This window comes from Petaurus breviceps, unplaced genomic scaffold (genome assembly GCF_028583685.1).
Source record: "Petaurus breviceps papuanus isolate PSGF00001 unplaced genomic scaffold, PetGlider_PUasm1.0 90701, whole genome shotgun sequence".
Classification (NCBI taxonomy): domain Eukaryota; kingdom Metazoa; phylum Chordata; class Mammalia; order Diprotodontia; family Petauridae; genus Petaurus; species Petaurus breviceps.
In genome coordinates, this window is record NW_027187316.1 from 172,325 (window position 1) to 187,116 (window position 14,792).

General features: G+C 37.5%; 1 protein-coding gene across 1 annotated transcript in view; it reads right to left on the bottom strand.

Annotated features, from left to right (window-relative positions):
- Positions 1-1,623: 1,623 nt before the first annotated feature.
- GLYATL3 (glycine-N-acyltransferase like 3) overlaps positions 1,624-14,792 on the bottom strand; it is a 16,725-nt gene continuing 3,556 nt past the window's right edge. The window contains exons 2-5 of the mRNA XM_069065754.1: positions 13,443-13,550; positions 11,600-11,726; positions 4,743-4,866; positions 1,624-2,682 (exon numbers count right to left, since the gene is read on the bottom strand). Coding sequence (XP_068921855.1) covers positions 2,268-2,682; positions 4,743-4,866; positions 11,600-11,726; positions 13,443-13,550 — 774 coding nt within the window. The 3' untranslated portion in view covers positions 1,624-2,267. The remainder of the gene's footprint in view (positions 2,683-4,742; positions 4,867-11,599; positions 11,727-13,442; positions 13,551-14,792) is intronic.

The window sequence follows — 14,792 nt, forward strand, 5'->3', positions numbered from 1 at the left end:
TAATATAAAATTTATTGATTTCTAAAAGGATATAAAAGGCAGAATGATACAGTGAATGGAGTTTGATTTTGGGCTAGGTACATTGAATAGAAAGATGACATTAGAGCTAGGAAAACTTGGGTTCAAGCTCAGTCTCTGAAACATACTGAATTTGCATATCTTTTTCTTGCCTATATTATGTGACACTGGGGAAATCGTTTAACATTTCAGTGTTCCATTCATCTTCCATCATCTGAGATTAGGTTTCAAAGAAAGTGTTGGCCTGCATCAGCAGAAGGAGTTTCTTTATCTGAGAGTTTTTATATCAATGTAGTCATAATTCTTTTTCCTATCCCTTGAATTATATGGAAGTTATCTTTATGAATATGTTCTACTAAGGAGTGGGGGCCATACCCCAGATATACATATTATATATCTCTTAATGGAGTGTCCCTGACATATAACCTCTCAAATGTTTATCTGTAAGGAAAGCAGTATGGCTCAGTAGAAAGAGTGCTAAATTGGGAGTCAGAGGACCTAGGTTCTTAAGATTATGGATTTAGAGTTGAAAAGGTCCCCAAATGTCATTGATTCCAACACCTTAATTTTACCAATGAGAAAACGGAGATCCAAGAAGTTTAAATGACTTTCCCCATGTCTACAGGTAGTAAGCATCAGAAAATCGACTTGAACTCAAGTCATTTGACTCCATAGCCAAAGCTCCTTCCAGCTTTCACTCTAGTACTTTACTACGTATGTGAACCTTAGGTATAAACGTCAGTTTTCTCTTTTGTAATACGAGAGGATTGGAATAGATGATCAATGAGGTCCCTTTTAGGTCCAGATCTCCAAATTCATTTCCTGTTTTATTTAAATGGGACTTTGATCTAACCTAAGGAGTGCGCTAAAAACTATAGAATGTCACAGATAGCTGAATGTCACCAGCAGAACTACTGAGATATTAAATCATAATGGCTGTCAATAGAATGTCCCTGCTAAGCATCATTATGAATCTTCTTAGTTTTGTTTCTCCTTGAAATAATCAAATTTGTTGGATACCAATATGCCTTTCCTGACTCCTACTCAAGGGTAGAATATACAATCATAATTCACAGTTCCTACTCAGTAGCATGGCCATGCTGTGACAATTGTTTTATTGTTATCAAATGAAAGTCTTAGAAAAGTTATTAAAAAAAAAACAGATTCAGAGAGATTCAAAGCCAGTGGTTCCCAAACATTTCATTCTGCCACTGCTTCTCCCTATAATCTTAGGGTTTCAGTTTCTTGCACACAGGACCAGGACAGCTAGAAATTTTGCCTTAGATGAGATAATTTTCTATCTTTAAAGTTTACCAGTGTAGGGTGGGGGGAAACTGGTGCAAAATACTAGAGAGATGCATAGTGATTGGCTTATGAACAGTAACAGCAACAACCACTGCTTAGGATTTAAATAGCCCACATTATTATTCTGTAGGTTATGAAAGGGGTGGGAAGGGGAGAAAAACGAACCAGCATTTATTAAATGCCTTTTATATGCTAGGCACTGTGCTAAGTGCTTAACACATTTCTCATTTGATTGTCACAATAACCCTATGAGACAGGTGTTATTATTATCCCTATTTTATTGTTGAGGAAACTGAGCCATGCAGAAGTTGTGACTTGCCCAGAGTCACACAACCGGTATCCGAGGCTAGATCTGAACTCAGAGCTTCCCATTCCAGATCCAGTATTCTAGTTATGGTCAGTACCTAGCTCTTGGAAATACAGGGATGAATCCCGATAAGATAAAGGGAACGGGAAAGAAAAGGCTGAAGAACTGAGTCAAAAGAGTTGGGAACAGAGGATAATGGGGATTAACATGGGGAGATCAAGGTGTTAGAGAGCTGGGTCAGTAGCCTAGATTATAACAACTGAGCAATAATCACATGCTTATGTGTTAAGTCTTTTATCCTGAAGTGCTAGCCTCTGTCAGTGCTAAGGGAGGGCTGGTGACTCCCACATTAGTCTATCCATGAAACTGGAACATGGAATTGCATGAGCTGAGTACCAAAGAACGGCAGACTTATTCACTTTTTGGTAGCTGCTGACCCCTTTAGTTACTTCCAAAGGAGCCTGGGAAGAAAAGAATCATATCTCCTGTATCTATCTGATCCTTCGTGTCTCTTCCAGGACACAATTGGGATTTTCATATTTCCATTTCAATTCCTTATTCCCTAGCCAATAAGGAAGTATGGGGTAAACAGAGAAAGTAAGAAAGAGTGTCAGTTCTGCTTTAGAGATAGGTATGTCTAGACAGAGAAAATTCTAGGAGTGAGGATAAGTCTCTGAAAGCGGCAAGGCAAAAAATGGGCATTAAGGCTTTTGAGAAGAGTTATCGATGCTATGTTATCATCTAAGACGTTGCCTTGACTTGGAAAACCCCGGCTTTGGAGCTTCCTGGCCAATGTCATAGCCACCAGCCTACTATAACCTTTCCTTCGGTGCTCTGGCAAGGTATAACCATGAATCATTGTGGCAAACTGGTCTGTGATACTCCAGGAAACTGGTTTGCCATTTTCATCTCGGACACACACACTAGGAAAGCAGTAGATGAGGTTGGCAAGGTACCGGTGGCACTGTTCATTTCCGCCCCTCGACCAAGTTCTATTTAGCAGATCAGCTTCAGCAACACTCAGATAAGACAACTGAGGGGAAGATGGCATTCTAAAGGAAAAGGCAGTATGTTATAGATGGAATTCAGTCACAGATTTAGAAATAATTTTGTCCATTTCCTTTTTCCCACACAGATTCATAGATAACACAATTTTAGGCAAGAGTAGTGCTTAATTGAATTACAAGTAAATAGATTCCACAGTTCTCTGTGCCATTCCTTTGAGGCACTTAAAAATTCTGATCATTAGTAAATTCTCCTTATACCTAATCTAAATCCTTTCTGCTTTGACATTAGCTCATTTACTATTACTTTTATTTTTAATTTAGGGAATAAAACAAACATTTCTATAACATAGTACAATAAAAAAAGATGATTGCACATGAAACTGCAAAGCTGCTATGCACAACTTGCTATTCCTTTCAAACATACAAAATTATAATGTAAACGTGTGTGTGTGTGTGTGTGTGCAAAATTATTCTATACATACTTCTTTTTACCAATTGTTTCTCTGAATTGAGATATCACCTTTCTTCATATGTCCTTTATAAATAATTTGGGTATTTACAATAGACAAAACAGCTTATTTGTTCAAAGTCATTCTTAAAATAATATTGCTGTTACCGATAAAAATTAAGAAATGCTTACCATGGTATAGATAATAACTCCTTTTTAGAATTTGAAGTCTTATCAAGTTTTGTCTTTGACACTCACCACATATACTTTTGGTAGGATTTATATCAGTGGAGAGAGTTCACACACTAGGAAAACTGATGAAATCACAAATCTTCCACATAATTACATATAATATTTTGCAAATTCTCTGTATCTAAATACTAAAAAAGAAAACAATCTAGCCTTTGGCTTAATTTTTAAAATCTTTGCTTTAATTCTTTCTTCAATCAAAAGAGGACAAAAGACATGAATCCAAAGACTGAAAGGTGCTGCCAATGAGGATATAGTCAATTACAAAAAAAAAAAAAAAAAAAAAAATGTTCTGTAGTTGTAGGATGTTGTAGGATCAGTTGATCCTATGGGTAGCAGTAGTAAGGTGGGACCCCATATTCTAGCTTTTGTTTCTTTTGGTCAATGAGCAGGACGCTGAATAAATAATGAATGAGTGGGGTCAGTGGCTTCAGCTCCCAGGCCAATGTCCAGTGTAACATTATAATAAGGTTGTGATTAATAGGCCTTAATGACTATTGTTCTATAATGGTACTATTCATAATAATACATTCCATATAAACCAAATAAAAAAGTGAGAATAAGATCATGATATAATGACCACCACTCATATTTATAACTTAACGTTGGTTTCTAATTTTGTTTAAATTTTTGCTTTGTTAATGCCCAGAGCTGGAACTGGCATTTTTCATTCCTGGCAAGTTTTACAAAATGTACTCTGGAAAATAAGATGAAATGTGCCGTCAACCTCAACTTTTTGCTTTTTTTTTTTTTAATTTATTTTCGGAGGACTGTTGGGGTTAAGTGACTTGCCCAAAGTCACATGGCTAGTGTTAAATGTCTGAGGCCAAATTCGAACTCGGGTCCTCCTGACTCCTGGACAGATGCTCTATTCACTGTGCCACCTAGCCACCCCAACCCCAACTTAAAGATAAATTTAGTGGAAGTTGTGTTGAGTGGAGTTGGGTGTGAGGCAGGAGCTTATCTGGGGTACAGCAGCCTCAGGAGGGAGACATATGGCAGGATCCTATTTAAACCAATTATTCTTGCTAAATAAATGCTAAGTGCAGCTAATACTTTCTTTAGTTGATTTACAACTTTTTAATTGGGTAAGGAGAATACAAGTACAAAATAACATGATTTGAAGCTCACTATAGACAATGCAGAATCTATTTGTACTTAGTATCTAGGAAAAAATGAAGCTCTTTTTGTATACTTTGAGCAAAAAATAAAAATGCAATAGCCTCAATTCATTGACATCAATTTCACCCCTCCAAAAAGCCCTGAAAATTGCATTTCAGTTCCAGGACCAGTTTCAGTACCAAGTCTCTAATTATTCCCAAGGAAAAGTTTGGATATTTTGAACCCTGCTACATATATTTTCTTAACGCTACTACTCTCCCAAATTCAGAAAATTGGCTTAACCTACCGGGAATTGACATCTGGCATAGGGAATGGAGGAAACTCAACTGCCTTAAAGGAAGTCAAATTTACATCCAATTGTTTTGAGTTTGCAACAGCTTTGGAAACTTCATATATCCCATCCTGGAGTCCTATGAAGAAAGAATTTTTTTAAAATAAAGGTAATAAAAATGAGTGTTTTATTTGAGCAATAAAGGACAACTGTTCATTACAAGATTCTTATAGTACTTAAGAGTATTTAGCAACTAAATAATTTAGCAACATGCAGGGTAGAGCAGGAAGAAAACTAGGCTTGAAGCCTGAAAAAAAAAATAGTAATTCAGCAGTGGCATGATTTGGAGTCAGAGAAACTCTTTTTTTTTTCAAATGCTTTATTAACTTCTGATTTACATCATTCATTTCTGCCAGATTTTGAGTTACAAATTTTCTCCCCGTTTTCCCCCTACCAACCACCCCAAAATAGCAATCCCACAGGATATCCCCTCCTCCAATCTGCTGTCTCCCATATTTTCTCCCATTTTCGACTTTTCCAGTGGATCTCTATGCCCCAGTGCCTGTATATCTTATTTCCCAATTACATCTAAAATAGTATTAATAATGGTATATATATATATATATATACATATTTGAATATTTGATTTTAAAACTTTGAATTCCAGATTCATTCCCTTCCTCCCTTGTCACCCACCCTTACTGGGAAGACAAGCAGTTCAGTGTAGGCTGTACATGTGTGGCTAATGCAAAACAATAACATAGCAGATACATTGTAAAAGACTGACTATATTTCCCTCCTTCTTATCCCACCTCTCACTTGTTCTATTCTCTACTTTGATCCCATCCCTTTTCAAAAGTGGGTGCTTCCAACTTCCGTCTCCACCAGCCTGCCCTCCCTTCCATCATCCCCTCCTCATCTCCATCCCTACTCTCCTGGAGGGTGAGATACCTATTTAGTGTGTATTTCATTCCCTCCTCAAGCCAAATTCAATGGGAATAAGGTTGATCCATTCCCTTTTGCCTTCCTATTCTTCCCCTCCATTGTAACCATTTTCCCTTGCCTCTTCTATATGAGATAGTTTATCCCATTCTGTTTCTCCCCATGTCCTCTCATTATATTTCTCTCTCACCTCTTAATTTCACTTTTAAGTATCATCCTTTCCTATTAAATTGGTCCTGTGCCCTCTATGTATACCTGTAAACACATTCACATATGGATTCATATGCCCATATACCCTCATACATAGACATATATGTATATATATGTATATATATATTTCTATTCCTTTCAACTACTGAGAAAAGTTTCATAAGTTGCAATTATTATTTTTCCATGTAGGAATGTTAATCATTCAACTATGATAAGTTCCTTATGATTTCTTTTCCCTGTTTACCCTCGCATACTTCTCTTGCTTCTTGTATCTGAATTTCAAATTTTCTATTCAACTCTGGCTTTTTCAGCAAGAATGCTTTAAAGTCCTCTTTTCCACTTAATGACCATATTTTCCCCTGAAACATGATACTCAGTTTTGCTGGGTAGGTGACTCTTGGTTTTAATCCCAGCTCCTTTGACCTCTGGAATATCATATTCCAAGCCCTTTGATCCCTCAGTGTAGAAGCTGCCAGATCCTGGGTTATCCTGATTGTGTTTCCACAATATTCAAATTGTTTCTTCCTGGCTGCTTGTAATATTCTCTCCTTAATCTGGGAATTCTGGAACCTGGCTATAATATTCCTAGGAGTTTTCTTTTTGGGATCTTTTTCAGGAGGTGATCGGTGGATTCTTTCAACCTTTATTTTGCCCTCAGGTTCTAAAACATCAGGGCAGTTTTCTTTGAGAACTTCCTGGAGGATGATTTCTAGGTTCTTACTTTGATCATGGCTTTCAGGAAGTCCAATAATCTTTAAATTATCTCTCCTGGATCTATTTTCCAGGTCAGTGGTTTTTCCCATGAGATATTTCACATTGCCTTCTATTCTTTCATTTGTTTGGATCTGCTTAACAGCATCTTGATTTCTCATAAAGTCATTAACTTCCATTTGCTCCAATCTAATTCTGAAGCAATGATTCTCCTCATTGGGCTTTTGAGATTCTTTTTCCATCTGGCAAATTCGGCTTTTTAAGGCATTCTTCTCCTCATTTCCTTTTTGAGCCTCTTTTGCCATTTGAGTTAGTCTGTTTTTTAAGGTAGTATTTTCCTCAGTCTGTTGACTGTCATTTTGTAATTTTCTTGCATTGTTCTCATTTTTCTTCCCAATTTTTCCTCCACTTCTCTTATCTGCTTCATAAAGTCCTGTATGGACTGTAACCAGCTTGTATTTTCCTTTGAAGCTTTTGGTGCAGGAGTTCTGACTTCACTGTCTTCCTCCTGTTCCGTGCTTTGTTCCTTTTTGTCCCCCAAATAGGAGTCTAATGTTGTAATCTTCTGTCTGCTTTGTTTCCTTTGCCTGGTCATGCTGCCCCTCAGTCACTTGACCCCTGGACTTTTTGCCACAGTAGGACTCTGCCACCAGACGGGAGCTTTTGTCCCAAATGCTGGGGTTTTCTCAGCTGCCGCAGGTATTAGATGGGTGCCCTCTCTGAGTTCTCCACATGTTCTGGCAAGCTGGACACACACCCCAGGACCTCCACCCTAGACTGCAATCCAGATCCAAGCAGGTTAAAGCAAGAGTGATTACCCCTCAGACTGGTGCTTGGTCCCCCTACACTCTGCAGGCCAGGAGCTGAAGCTGCCACATGGCCCTTGCTGGCTATGCTGGGCATCTCAGCGGCTTCTCACCCCAGGGGCAAAGGCCACTCACTCTCACTTACTGGGTCCCAAAGTCCAGACTGCACTGACCTCTCACTTTGTCCTTTGCATCTATGTGTTGATAAATCTGGAAATGCCCGTAGATGCTACTGATCTGGAGTCCCTCTGGCCAGTGGCTGGTCAGGCCCACTCTGGGGCTAAAGCCTCAATGTGGGACTGGGCTCCTGGGCTCAGCTTCCAGGGCACTGCACTGGCCGATTGCTGCTGGCCTGCTGGCCTACCATGCTGTCTTTAGCGGGAGGTTAGCTTCTCTGTGTCATTTTGTGGGTTCTGCAGCTCCACAGTTTGTTCAGAGTCCCCTTTTTACATGGATTGGGGAAGGTGGAAGCTGGAGCAGTGGGCAGGTCCTGCTTCTACTCCTTCATCTTGACCCAGAGAAACTCTTATAATATCTCAGCTCTGGCATTTATTAGACACTTTGTGTTTATGCTGCATTTTCCTGATCTGTAAAACAAGTATTCGATGACTTCTTATGTTCCCCCTAGCTCTGCATCTATGATTCTGTGAACATTGTTTCAAGCTCTGGATCAGTCACCTACTAGGGGAGAGGCAAGTGTTAACTGACTTCTCTAAGGCTCTGTTCCATCTCCCTCCTCCTCCCAAGATGAAGATAGTCAGGATTTTCCTCACTGGGTAATTGTGAGGTATAAATGAGGTGATGTGTGGCAGTGCTATGTATATAGTAAAGTGCTACAAAAACACAAACTTGTTAGTTATATATTTGTTGTATTGTATCATTTTTCAATCATGTCTGACTCTTTTTGACCCCATTTGGAGTTGTCTTGGCAAAGATATTGGAGTGAAATTGCCATTTCCTTCTCCAGCTCATTTTGTTGAGGTCATAGTTGGGAGAGCTGGTTCAGATTTGAAAAAAAAAAATTCACTTAGACCTCTTTAGCCAATGGGAGCTTTACTGATGCAAAAGCATATGAGCCTGAGATTTAGTAAGGATCTAAACAAAGGCACTGACACAGGAAAAGGACTAGACTTATATAGACAGAAAGTTACACATCTTGTAGGATGATGATGTAATTTTTAGAGTTCCTAATGGGGGTTGGAGATTAGGGACAGGATGAGGAAGATGGATGACACAAGATAAGGGAGACAGGGGAAATTTTATGACCTAGAAAGGGTTGGGGGGGGACAAGGAATACCATGGTCCAGGACAAGGGGGAAGTTTTATGGTTTTCCAGGATAAGGGAAGAGACTCTTTAGAGGACATTCAGGTTAGAGAATAAACTAGGGGCTTCACAAAGTACTAGAAAAGCAACCCTTAATATTAACTCTTAGGGCATCTTTGTATCCACATCAATTTTACAGATGAGGAAATTGAGGCAAACAGCGTTAAGTGACTTGCCCAGGGTCAGATAGCTGATATCTTAGGCCTGATTTGAACTCAGGAAGATGAGTCTTCCTGACTCCAGGTCTGTCACTCAATCTGCTTTGTCACCTAAGTAGTCTTTTATTCTAATTAATGCCTATATTGCATATGGTTCCACTTTCTTTACATTATCTTTTCGAGTATGAATGTAACAATCATCAACGAAAATATTGACTTATAAAGGACAAAATTGAGAATTACATGTGAATTTACTATGTTTGTTTGTTTTTTTAAGGTATATTATAAATTTTAACAAGGAAGTAACAGATTTGCTCTGTTTGTGAAGCCTGATTTTCAAGATAGAATTGTAAGCCCCTTGAATTAAGGGCTATTATTATCTCACCCATTTTGCAGATAAGTAAACTAAGTCCCAGAGAGCATAAATGACTTGCCCAAGGTCATGCAGCAAAAATGAAGTAGAGTACTTAAGTCTCGATCTTTCTGAGTATAAGTCTAAAGCTTTATGGGGTATGCAGGTGTCAATAGTAATAGAGGTTAGTGTGTCACATACGTTGTCTCTTTTTTCCAGAGACTTATACACCCATATATCTGGATAGATAGATAGATATGTGACCTGTTCCCCATGAGAAAACACAATACTTTCAAAGAATAACTTCCAAGAGAGAAATCTGGCAACCACAAATAGGAACTCACATTTGAATAATACTTCTAAGGTTTACAAAGCATTGTTCTCACAATAAGCCTGTAGGTAAGTAATCCAAATTTTCTTATCCCCACTTTAGTGGTGAGAAACCTGACACTCTGAAAGGTTCAGAGACTTGATCTCTGTTGTTCAGTCATAGTTAGTAAGTGCCCAATATGGGATCTGAATCCCATAACTCCTGAATAAAATCCATCATTCCATATGCTGTGAAAAGCTGTTTCCTTAGAACAGACTGGTCCCTTGTATGAACACATTCTTCCCCTTTTTCTTTCTTTTCCTTTTTATTATGAACTTAACAATAATTTCAACATACAAGAGAGAACAAAGGGTGAGGATCGCAAGTAAAACCACTATATTCTGTTATGCTGTTTGTCTTGAATATGGAAATTAAATTTAGCAAAGCAAAAGAAAAATTGCCATTTGTGTCCCTTTCTGAAATATATTTTAGTGTGTTTTGGTGCTTTATTCATGATTTTTTCCCTTTCTTTTCCTTTTCTTCCTTCCTTCCTTCCTTCCTTCCTTCCTTCCTTCCTTCCTTCCTTCCTTCCTTCCTTCCTTCCTTCCTTCCTTCTTTCCTTCATTACCTGCTAACTTGCCTTCCCCTGGCTCTATTGTAACAAAATTATAGTCAGGCAAAACAATATTTGAAAATATGTACCTCCTTCTATACTTCTAAATCTACCACTCTTCCAGAGCTCCCTCCTTTTACATGAAGGTGAGATGAAGAACTGATGGTTGAAGCAGGGGATGGAAATTAGCTTTAACAGGTTTTTAAAAATCTTATATTTATTGATATATTTTGTTTCTTTCATTTGAAAATATATTCTTTTCTCCTCCAACATCTAGCAAACCATATCTTATGGAAAAGATTTGGGGAAAATGGGGGGCGCAGTTTGGAAATCAACAAATTCATCATGTCTGAAAGTATAAGAAATATTATGGTTTTTCTTCCCTTTCCATTTATACTCTTGTAGCCATTTTATATATTGTTTTGCTGCAGCATTTCAATATGTCCTTTTACTCTTCTTTTAATGTTTCATATTCATCATTTCTTGGAGCATAGTAATATTCCTTTATATTTATTCATGTACTACAATTTATTTAGCTATTTCCCAAGTCAAATGGGTATATACTTTGTTTTTATTTTTTTGTGACTTTGAAAAGTGATACCATTAATATTTCTGTGTATATGGAATCTTGTTTTCTGTCTTTGACCTTTTAAGGGTATCTTCCTAGTAATGTAATGCCTGGGTCAAAGGGTAAGGACATTTTAGTCATTCTTTTTTTTTAAAACAGTTTCAAATTGCTTCCCAAAATGCTTGGACTACTTCACAACTCCATCAACTGTGAAATCTGATTACATTTTTCTAAGTAAATGGTCATTTTGTGAATCCTATGACTAGGAACCAAGAACAAAAGGGAAAAAAAGAAGATACACTGGTAAATATGAATTGGACTGATGCAAGTTTGGGGAATCAAAGATTTTTCATAGGCTTAATGAATTCTAAAAAAACAACTTACGGGGCAAATAATTTAAAATGAACATAAACAAGCACCAAAGTTTTAATAATTTGCTCTGCCATGTTTGTTGAGAAGAGGGGGATTGTGGATCTTCTAATCAAAGAATAGGAATGCCATTATTACCTCTTTCTAGTTGTGGAAAAATATAAAACTACCCTGTTGGACCAATCATTTCAAGATACTGAAAACTACAGTGGGATTGTGTACAGGAGGATAAGAAAGGAATAATATTACATGTATCCACCTTTTGAGAGCACCTCTGGAAATCTATAAGAGGTGCTGTTAAAATTCCTTCCATTAAAAGAAATTTCAATTAAAAAGGTCTTTTTTCAATAAGAGTCAACTCTTCATATCATATAACAAAGAAACAAACTTTTAAAAGCAAATATTAACCCCCCCCACACACACACCAAAAAAAAAAAAAATAGAACCATGAGTAGAAGTAGGAGGGAAAATTACTGAGTCCATAGCTCTTTTGACACACTTGATTTCACCTTGTATCTGAAAGACTTGCTCCCAGTTGATAACATCAGGCTCCTCTAGAAGTTTACGATAAGCCCTGAAATCCTTATAGAAGACTGCATAAGCATTGGTATAATGATCCAGGTCATCTGTCTTAGCCTAGGAAGAAGTATATAGTAATGAGATTAACAAAAGCTTATGTGTAAGATCCAAATCTTGAAGGTCTGTGTCCTTCTCTGTTACAAATTTTTAATAGAATTTTTCCTTTACAGCAGTTACTTCCAAAAGGTATTATAGATGTATGAATGTCTACAGATGTATGCATGTAAGGCACTAGAACTCATCTTCCTGAGTTCAGATCTGGCCTCAGATATTTACCAGCTGTGTGACCCTGGACAAGTCTCTTAAACCTGTTTGCCTTAGTTCCTCATATGTAAAATAAGCTGGAAAAGAAAATGGCAAATCACTCCAGTATCTTGACCAAGAAAACCCCAAATAGGGTTACAGAGAGTCAGACATAACTGAAAAACAACTGAACTGAACTTGTATAATACATATGTACATATATTGATGTTTATGTAGATGTATATTTAGGTACATATGTATATAGATGCAGATACGTATGTATCTTTTTGTATATATATGTAGGTGAATACAGATATATATTATATATATGCACATCTATAGATATCTATCTGAATATGGGTGTGTGTGTGTCTGGGCGGGCATGTATATGTAATATAGTCAATCTCTCAGTTGTCTAACTAATTCTCTTACTCTAAATTGCAAAGAAAGTGTCAACTGGTATTGGTAGAATGAGTTTCCCCACCTAGAAGTTCCCTATACCAGTAAAATCTAAAGTCCAATCCCTATTCTTATTTAATTTTATGATACAGAACTATGAAATTCCTCTCTCTGATCATGACAAGTTACCCTTTCATCTTTTCTTCTGCTTCACTCCTCTTTCTTTTTATTCTAGTCTCCATATATTCCATCCCTCCCCATTCTCCCAGTTCATCATTTTCGCTCTGCTCTCTTGCCCTTCCAATCGCAATCTTTACCGTGTAGTTAAACAGTTCAACTACACTGTCCTCCTCCTTGCCTGCTTGTCTTATTGCTGACCACATCTTGCCAAATTTCAACCTTGGGTCCCACAGTCCCCTAGTTCCACAGACTATGTTCTCTGATCCTACGCCTGCACTGCTGAATGTATGCTGGGGAAAGTCATGCAAATGAAAAGTCCTATATTGCTAAACTAATTAGTATATTAATAATGTAGTTCTAATTACATAGCCATAAATTTTCAAAATTGGGGACTTTTCCCCAGGGCACCACATCTGAGATACTTCCTTCAAGTTAAACTTTCCCATCCACTTGTCCTAAAGGGTTCCACCACTCATACAGGGTTTATTTTTCTTCAGCTGCCTCTTTTTGTGGGTTATAGATCTAGAGACACAGACAATGACAGAAGGAGAATTAGAGGTTGACTCAGCAGTCTTCCAGCCCAATTACATCTGACTAGAGTAGACTCTCTCCTGTGTTGCTTCTTCTCTTCCCCATCTCATCCCCAACTATTTTATATATACTCTATTTTGACCAGAGCCCTATAATGCCAACTTATGGTTCAGAGAAATAATAGAAGATAACCAGTTGGTGAAAAGTGAAGAGGTGTTAGTTATGTGTTATTTTGTATGACTACCATTTCACTTAAAAGTTTATAAAATTACCCTGGCCGCTGCCTCTGTTCCTTTCCTCCTGAATGATTCTAATCCTTATTCTCCTTCTCCAAAATGTGATCTATCTCCAATTATTATACTCCCTTCTCTGCTCTCTGGATAACACAGTTTTAAACTAATTTTAAAGACCAGTAGATACCTGTTTCTGCCGCCGAGTGATGACAGTTTTGAAGTCTGGCCACGAATCCACTACTACTTCTTTCTGAAAGGGATTTCCACGATTCATGTTCATTATTGCTCCATAAACCTGAGCCAACAAAACCAGAGAAGAAGGTAAATAAGAATCCAAACATTAATGACTTCCTTTGTGGTGGTATTCTTCACATGGTATTCTTTACTTCATATCCTACTGAACAATGATGGCAGTCCTACCACTGAGATAACTAGGAGAAATGAAAAGGAAAAGAATTCTCCTGCTTTCTCTGGCCATTTTCTTACTTTCTCCTCTTCCCCCCCCCCAAAAAAAAAGAGGCGCCAGATCTATGCAATCCTGTATGACTCCACCCAGATTTTAATCAATCAATAAACATTTATTGAATTTCTTCTATGTTCCAAGTACTAGTCTGGGTATTGAGGATACAAATACAAAAAAAATAAAACTTTAAAAACCCCAAAGTAGTGTCTATCTATAGTCTATTATAGGAAATAACATGTGCATAATATAAATATATACAGAATAAATGCAAAATAGAGAGGATACTAGCTGTTGGGGATGAAGAAGGGCTTCATATAGAAGTTGGTGCTTGATATGGCTGAATCATAAAGTATAATACAGTAATGTCAAATACCCTCATGATGAACACTTGATACCTAAGACCTAATGAGTGCTGTCAAATACAAATACATCTTTATCATCCAATTGAAGGTATCAAGTGAAGTGAGAGCATGGTGTAAGCAGAAAGACCACTAGACTTGGAATGAGGACAGATGTGGGCTCAGTTCCTCCCTCTGACACTTATCTGATGTGTGACCCTGGACAAATCACTTAGTCTCTCTGAGCTTCAATTTTCTCACCTGTAAAATGGGGGCAAGAGTACCAATAGGGGCTTCCTTGTAGTCATACATCACTGGGAAAATATTGGGTTAACAGAATGGGCCTGCCTTTGTTTCATGGAGAAAACTTGGATCCTTAAAAGAAACAGGAAAATTTTTAGAGGTGATCCTGTCTGTTTTCTTCCACTTTCTCTTCAGTTTTGGGATGCATCATGGAATATTATAATCTTCTAAGAGCTGAAGTTGAATATTGCTCAAAGGGCAATGGAGAGGCTTATGATGGGCATGTGCTGGCCACACACCTTACAAATGATATATAGGAGAAATGATAAAAAGAATCTTCCTTCCTCCCTCTGTCCCTATGTCTGTCCCTCCTTTCTTTCTTTCTTTCTTTCTTTCTTTCTTTCTTTCTTTCTTTCTTTCTTTCTTTCTTTCTTTCTTTCTTTCTTTCTTTCTTTCTTTCTTTCTTTCTTTTTCTTTCTTTCTTTTTCTTTCT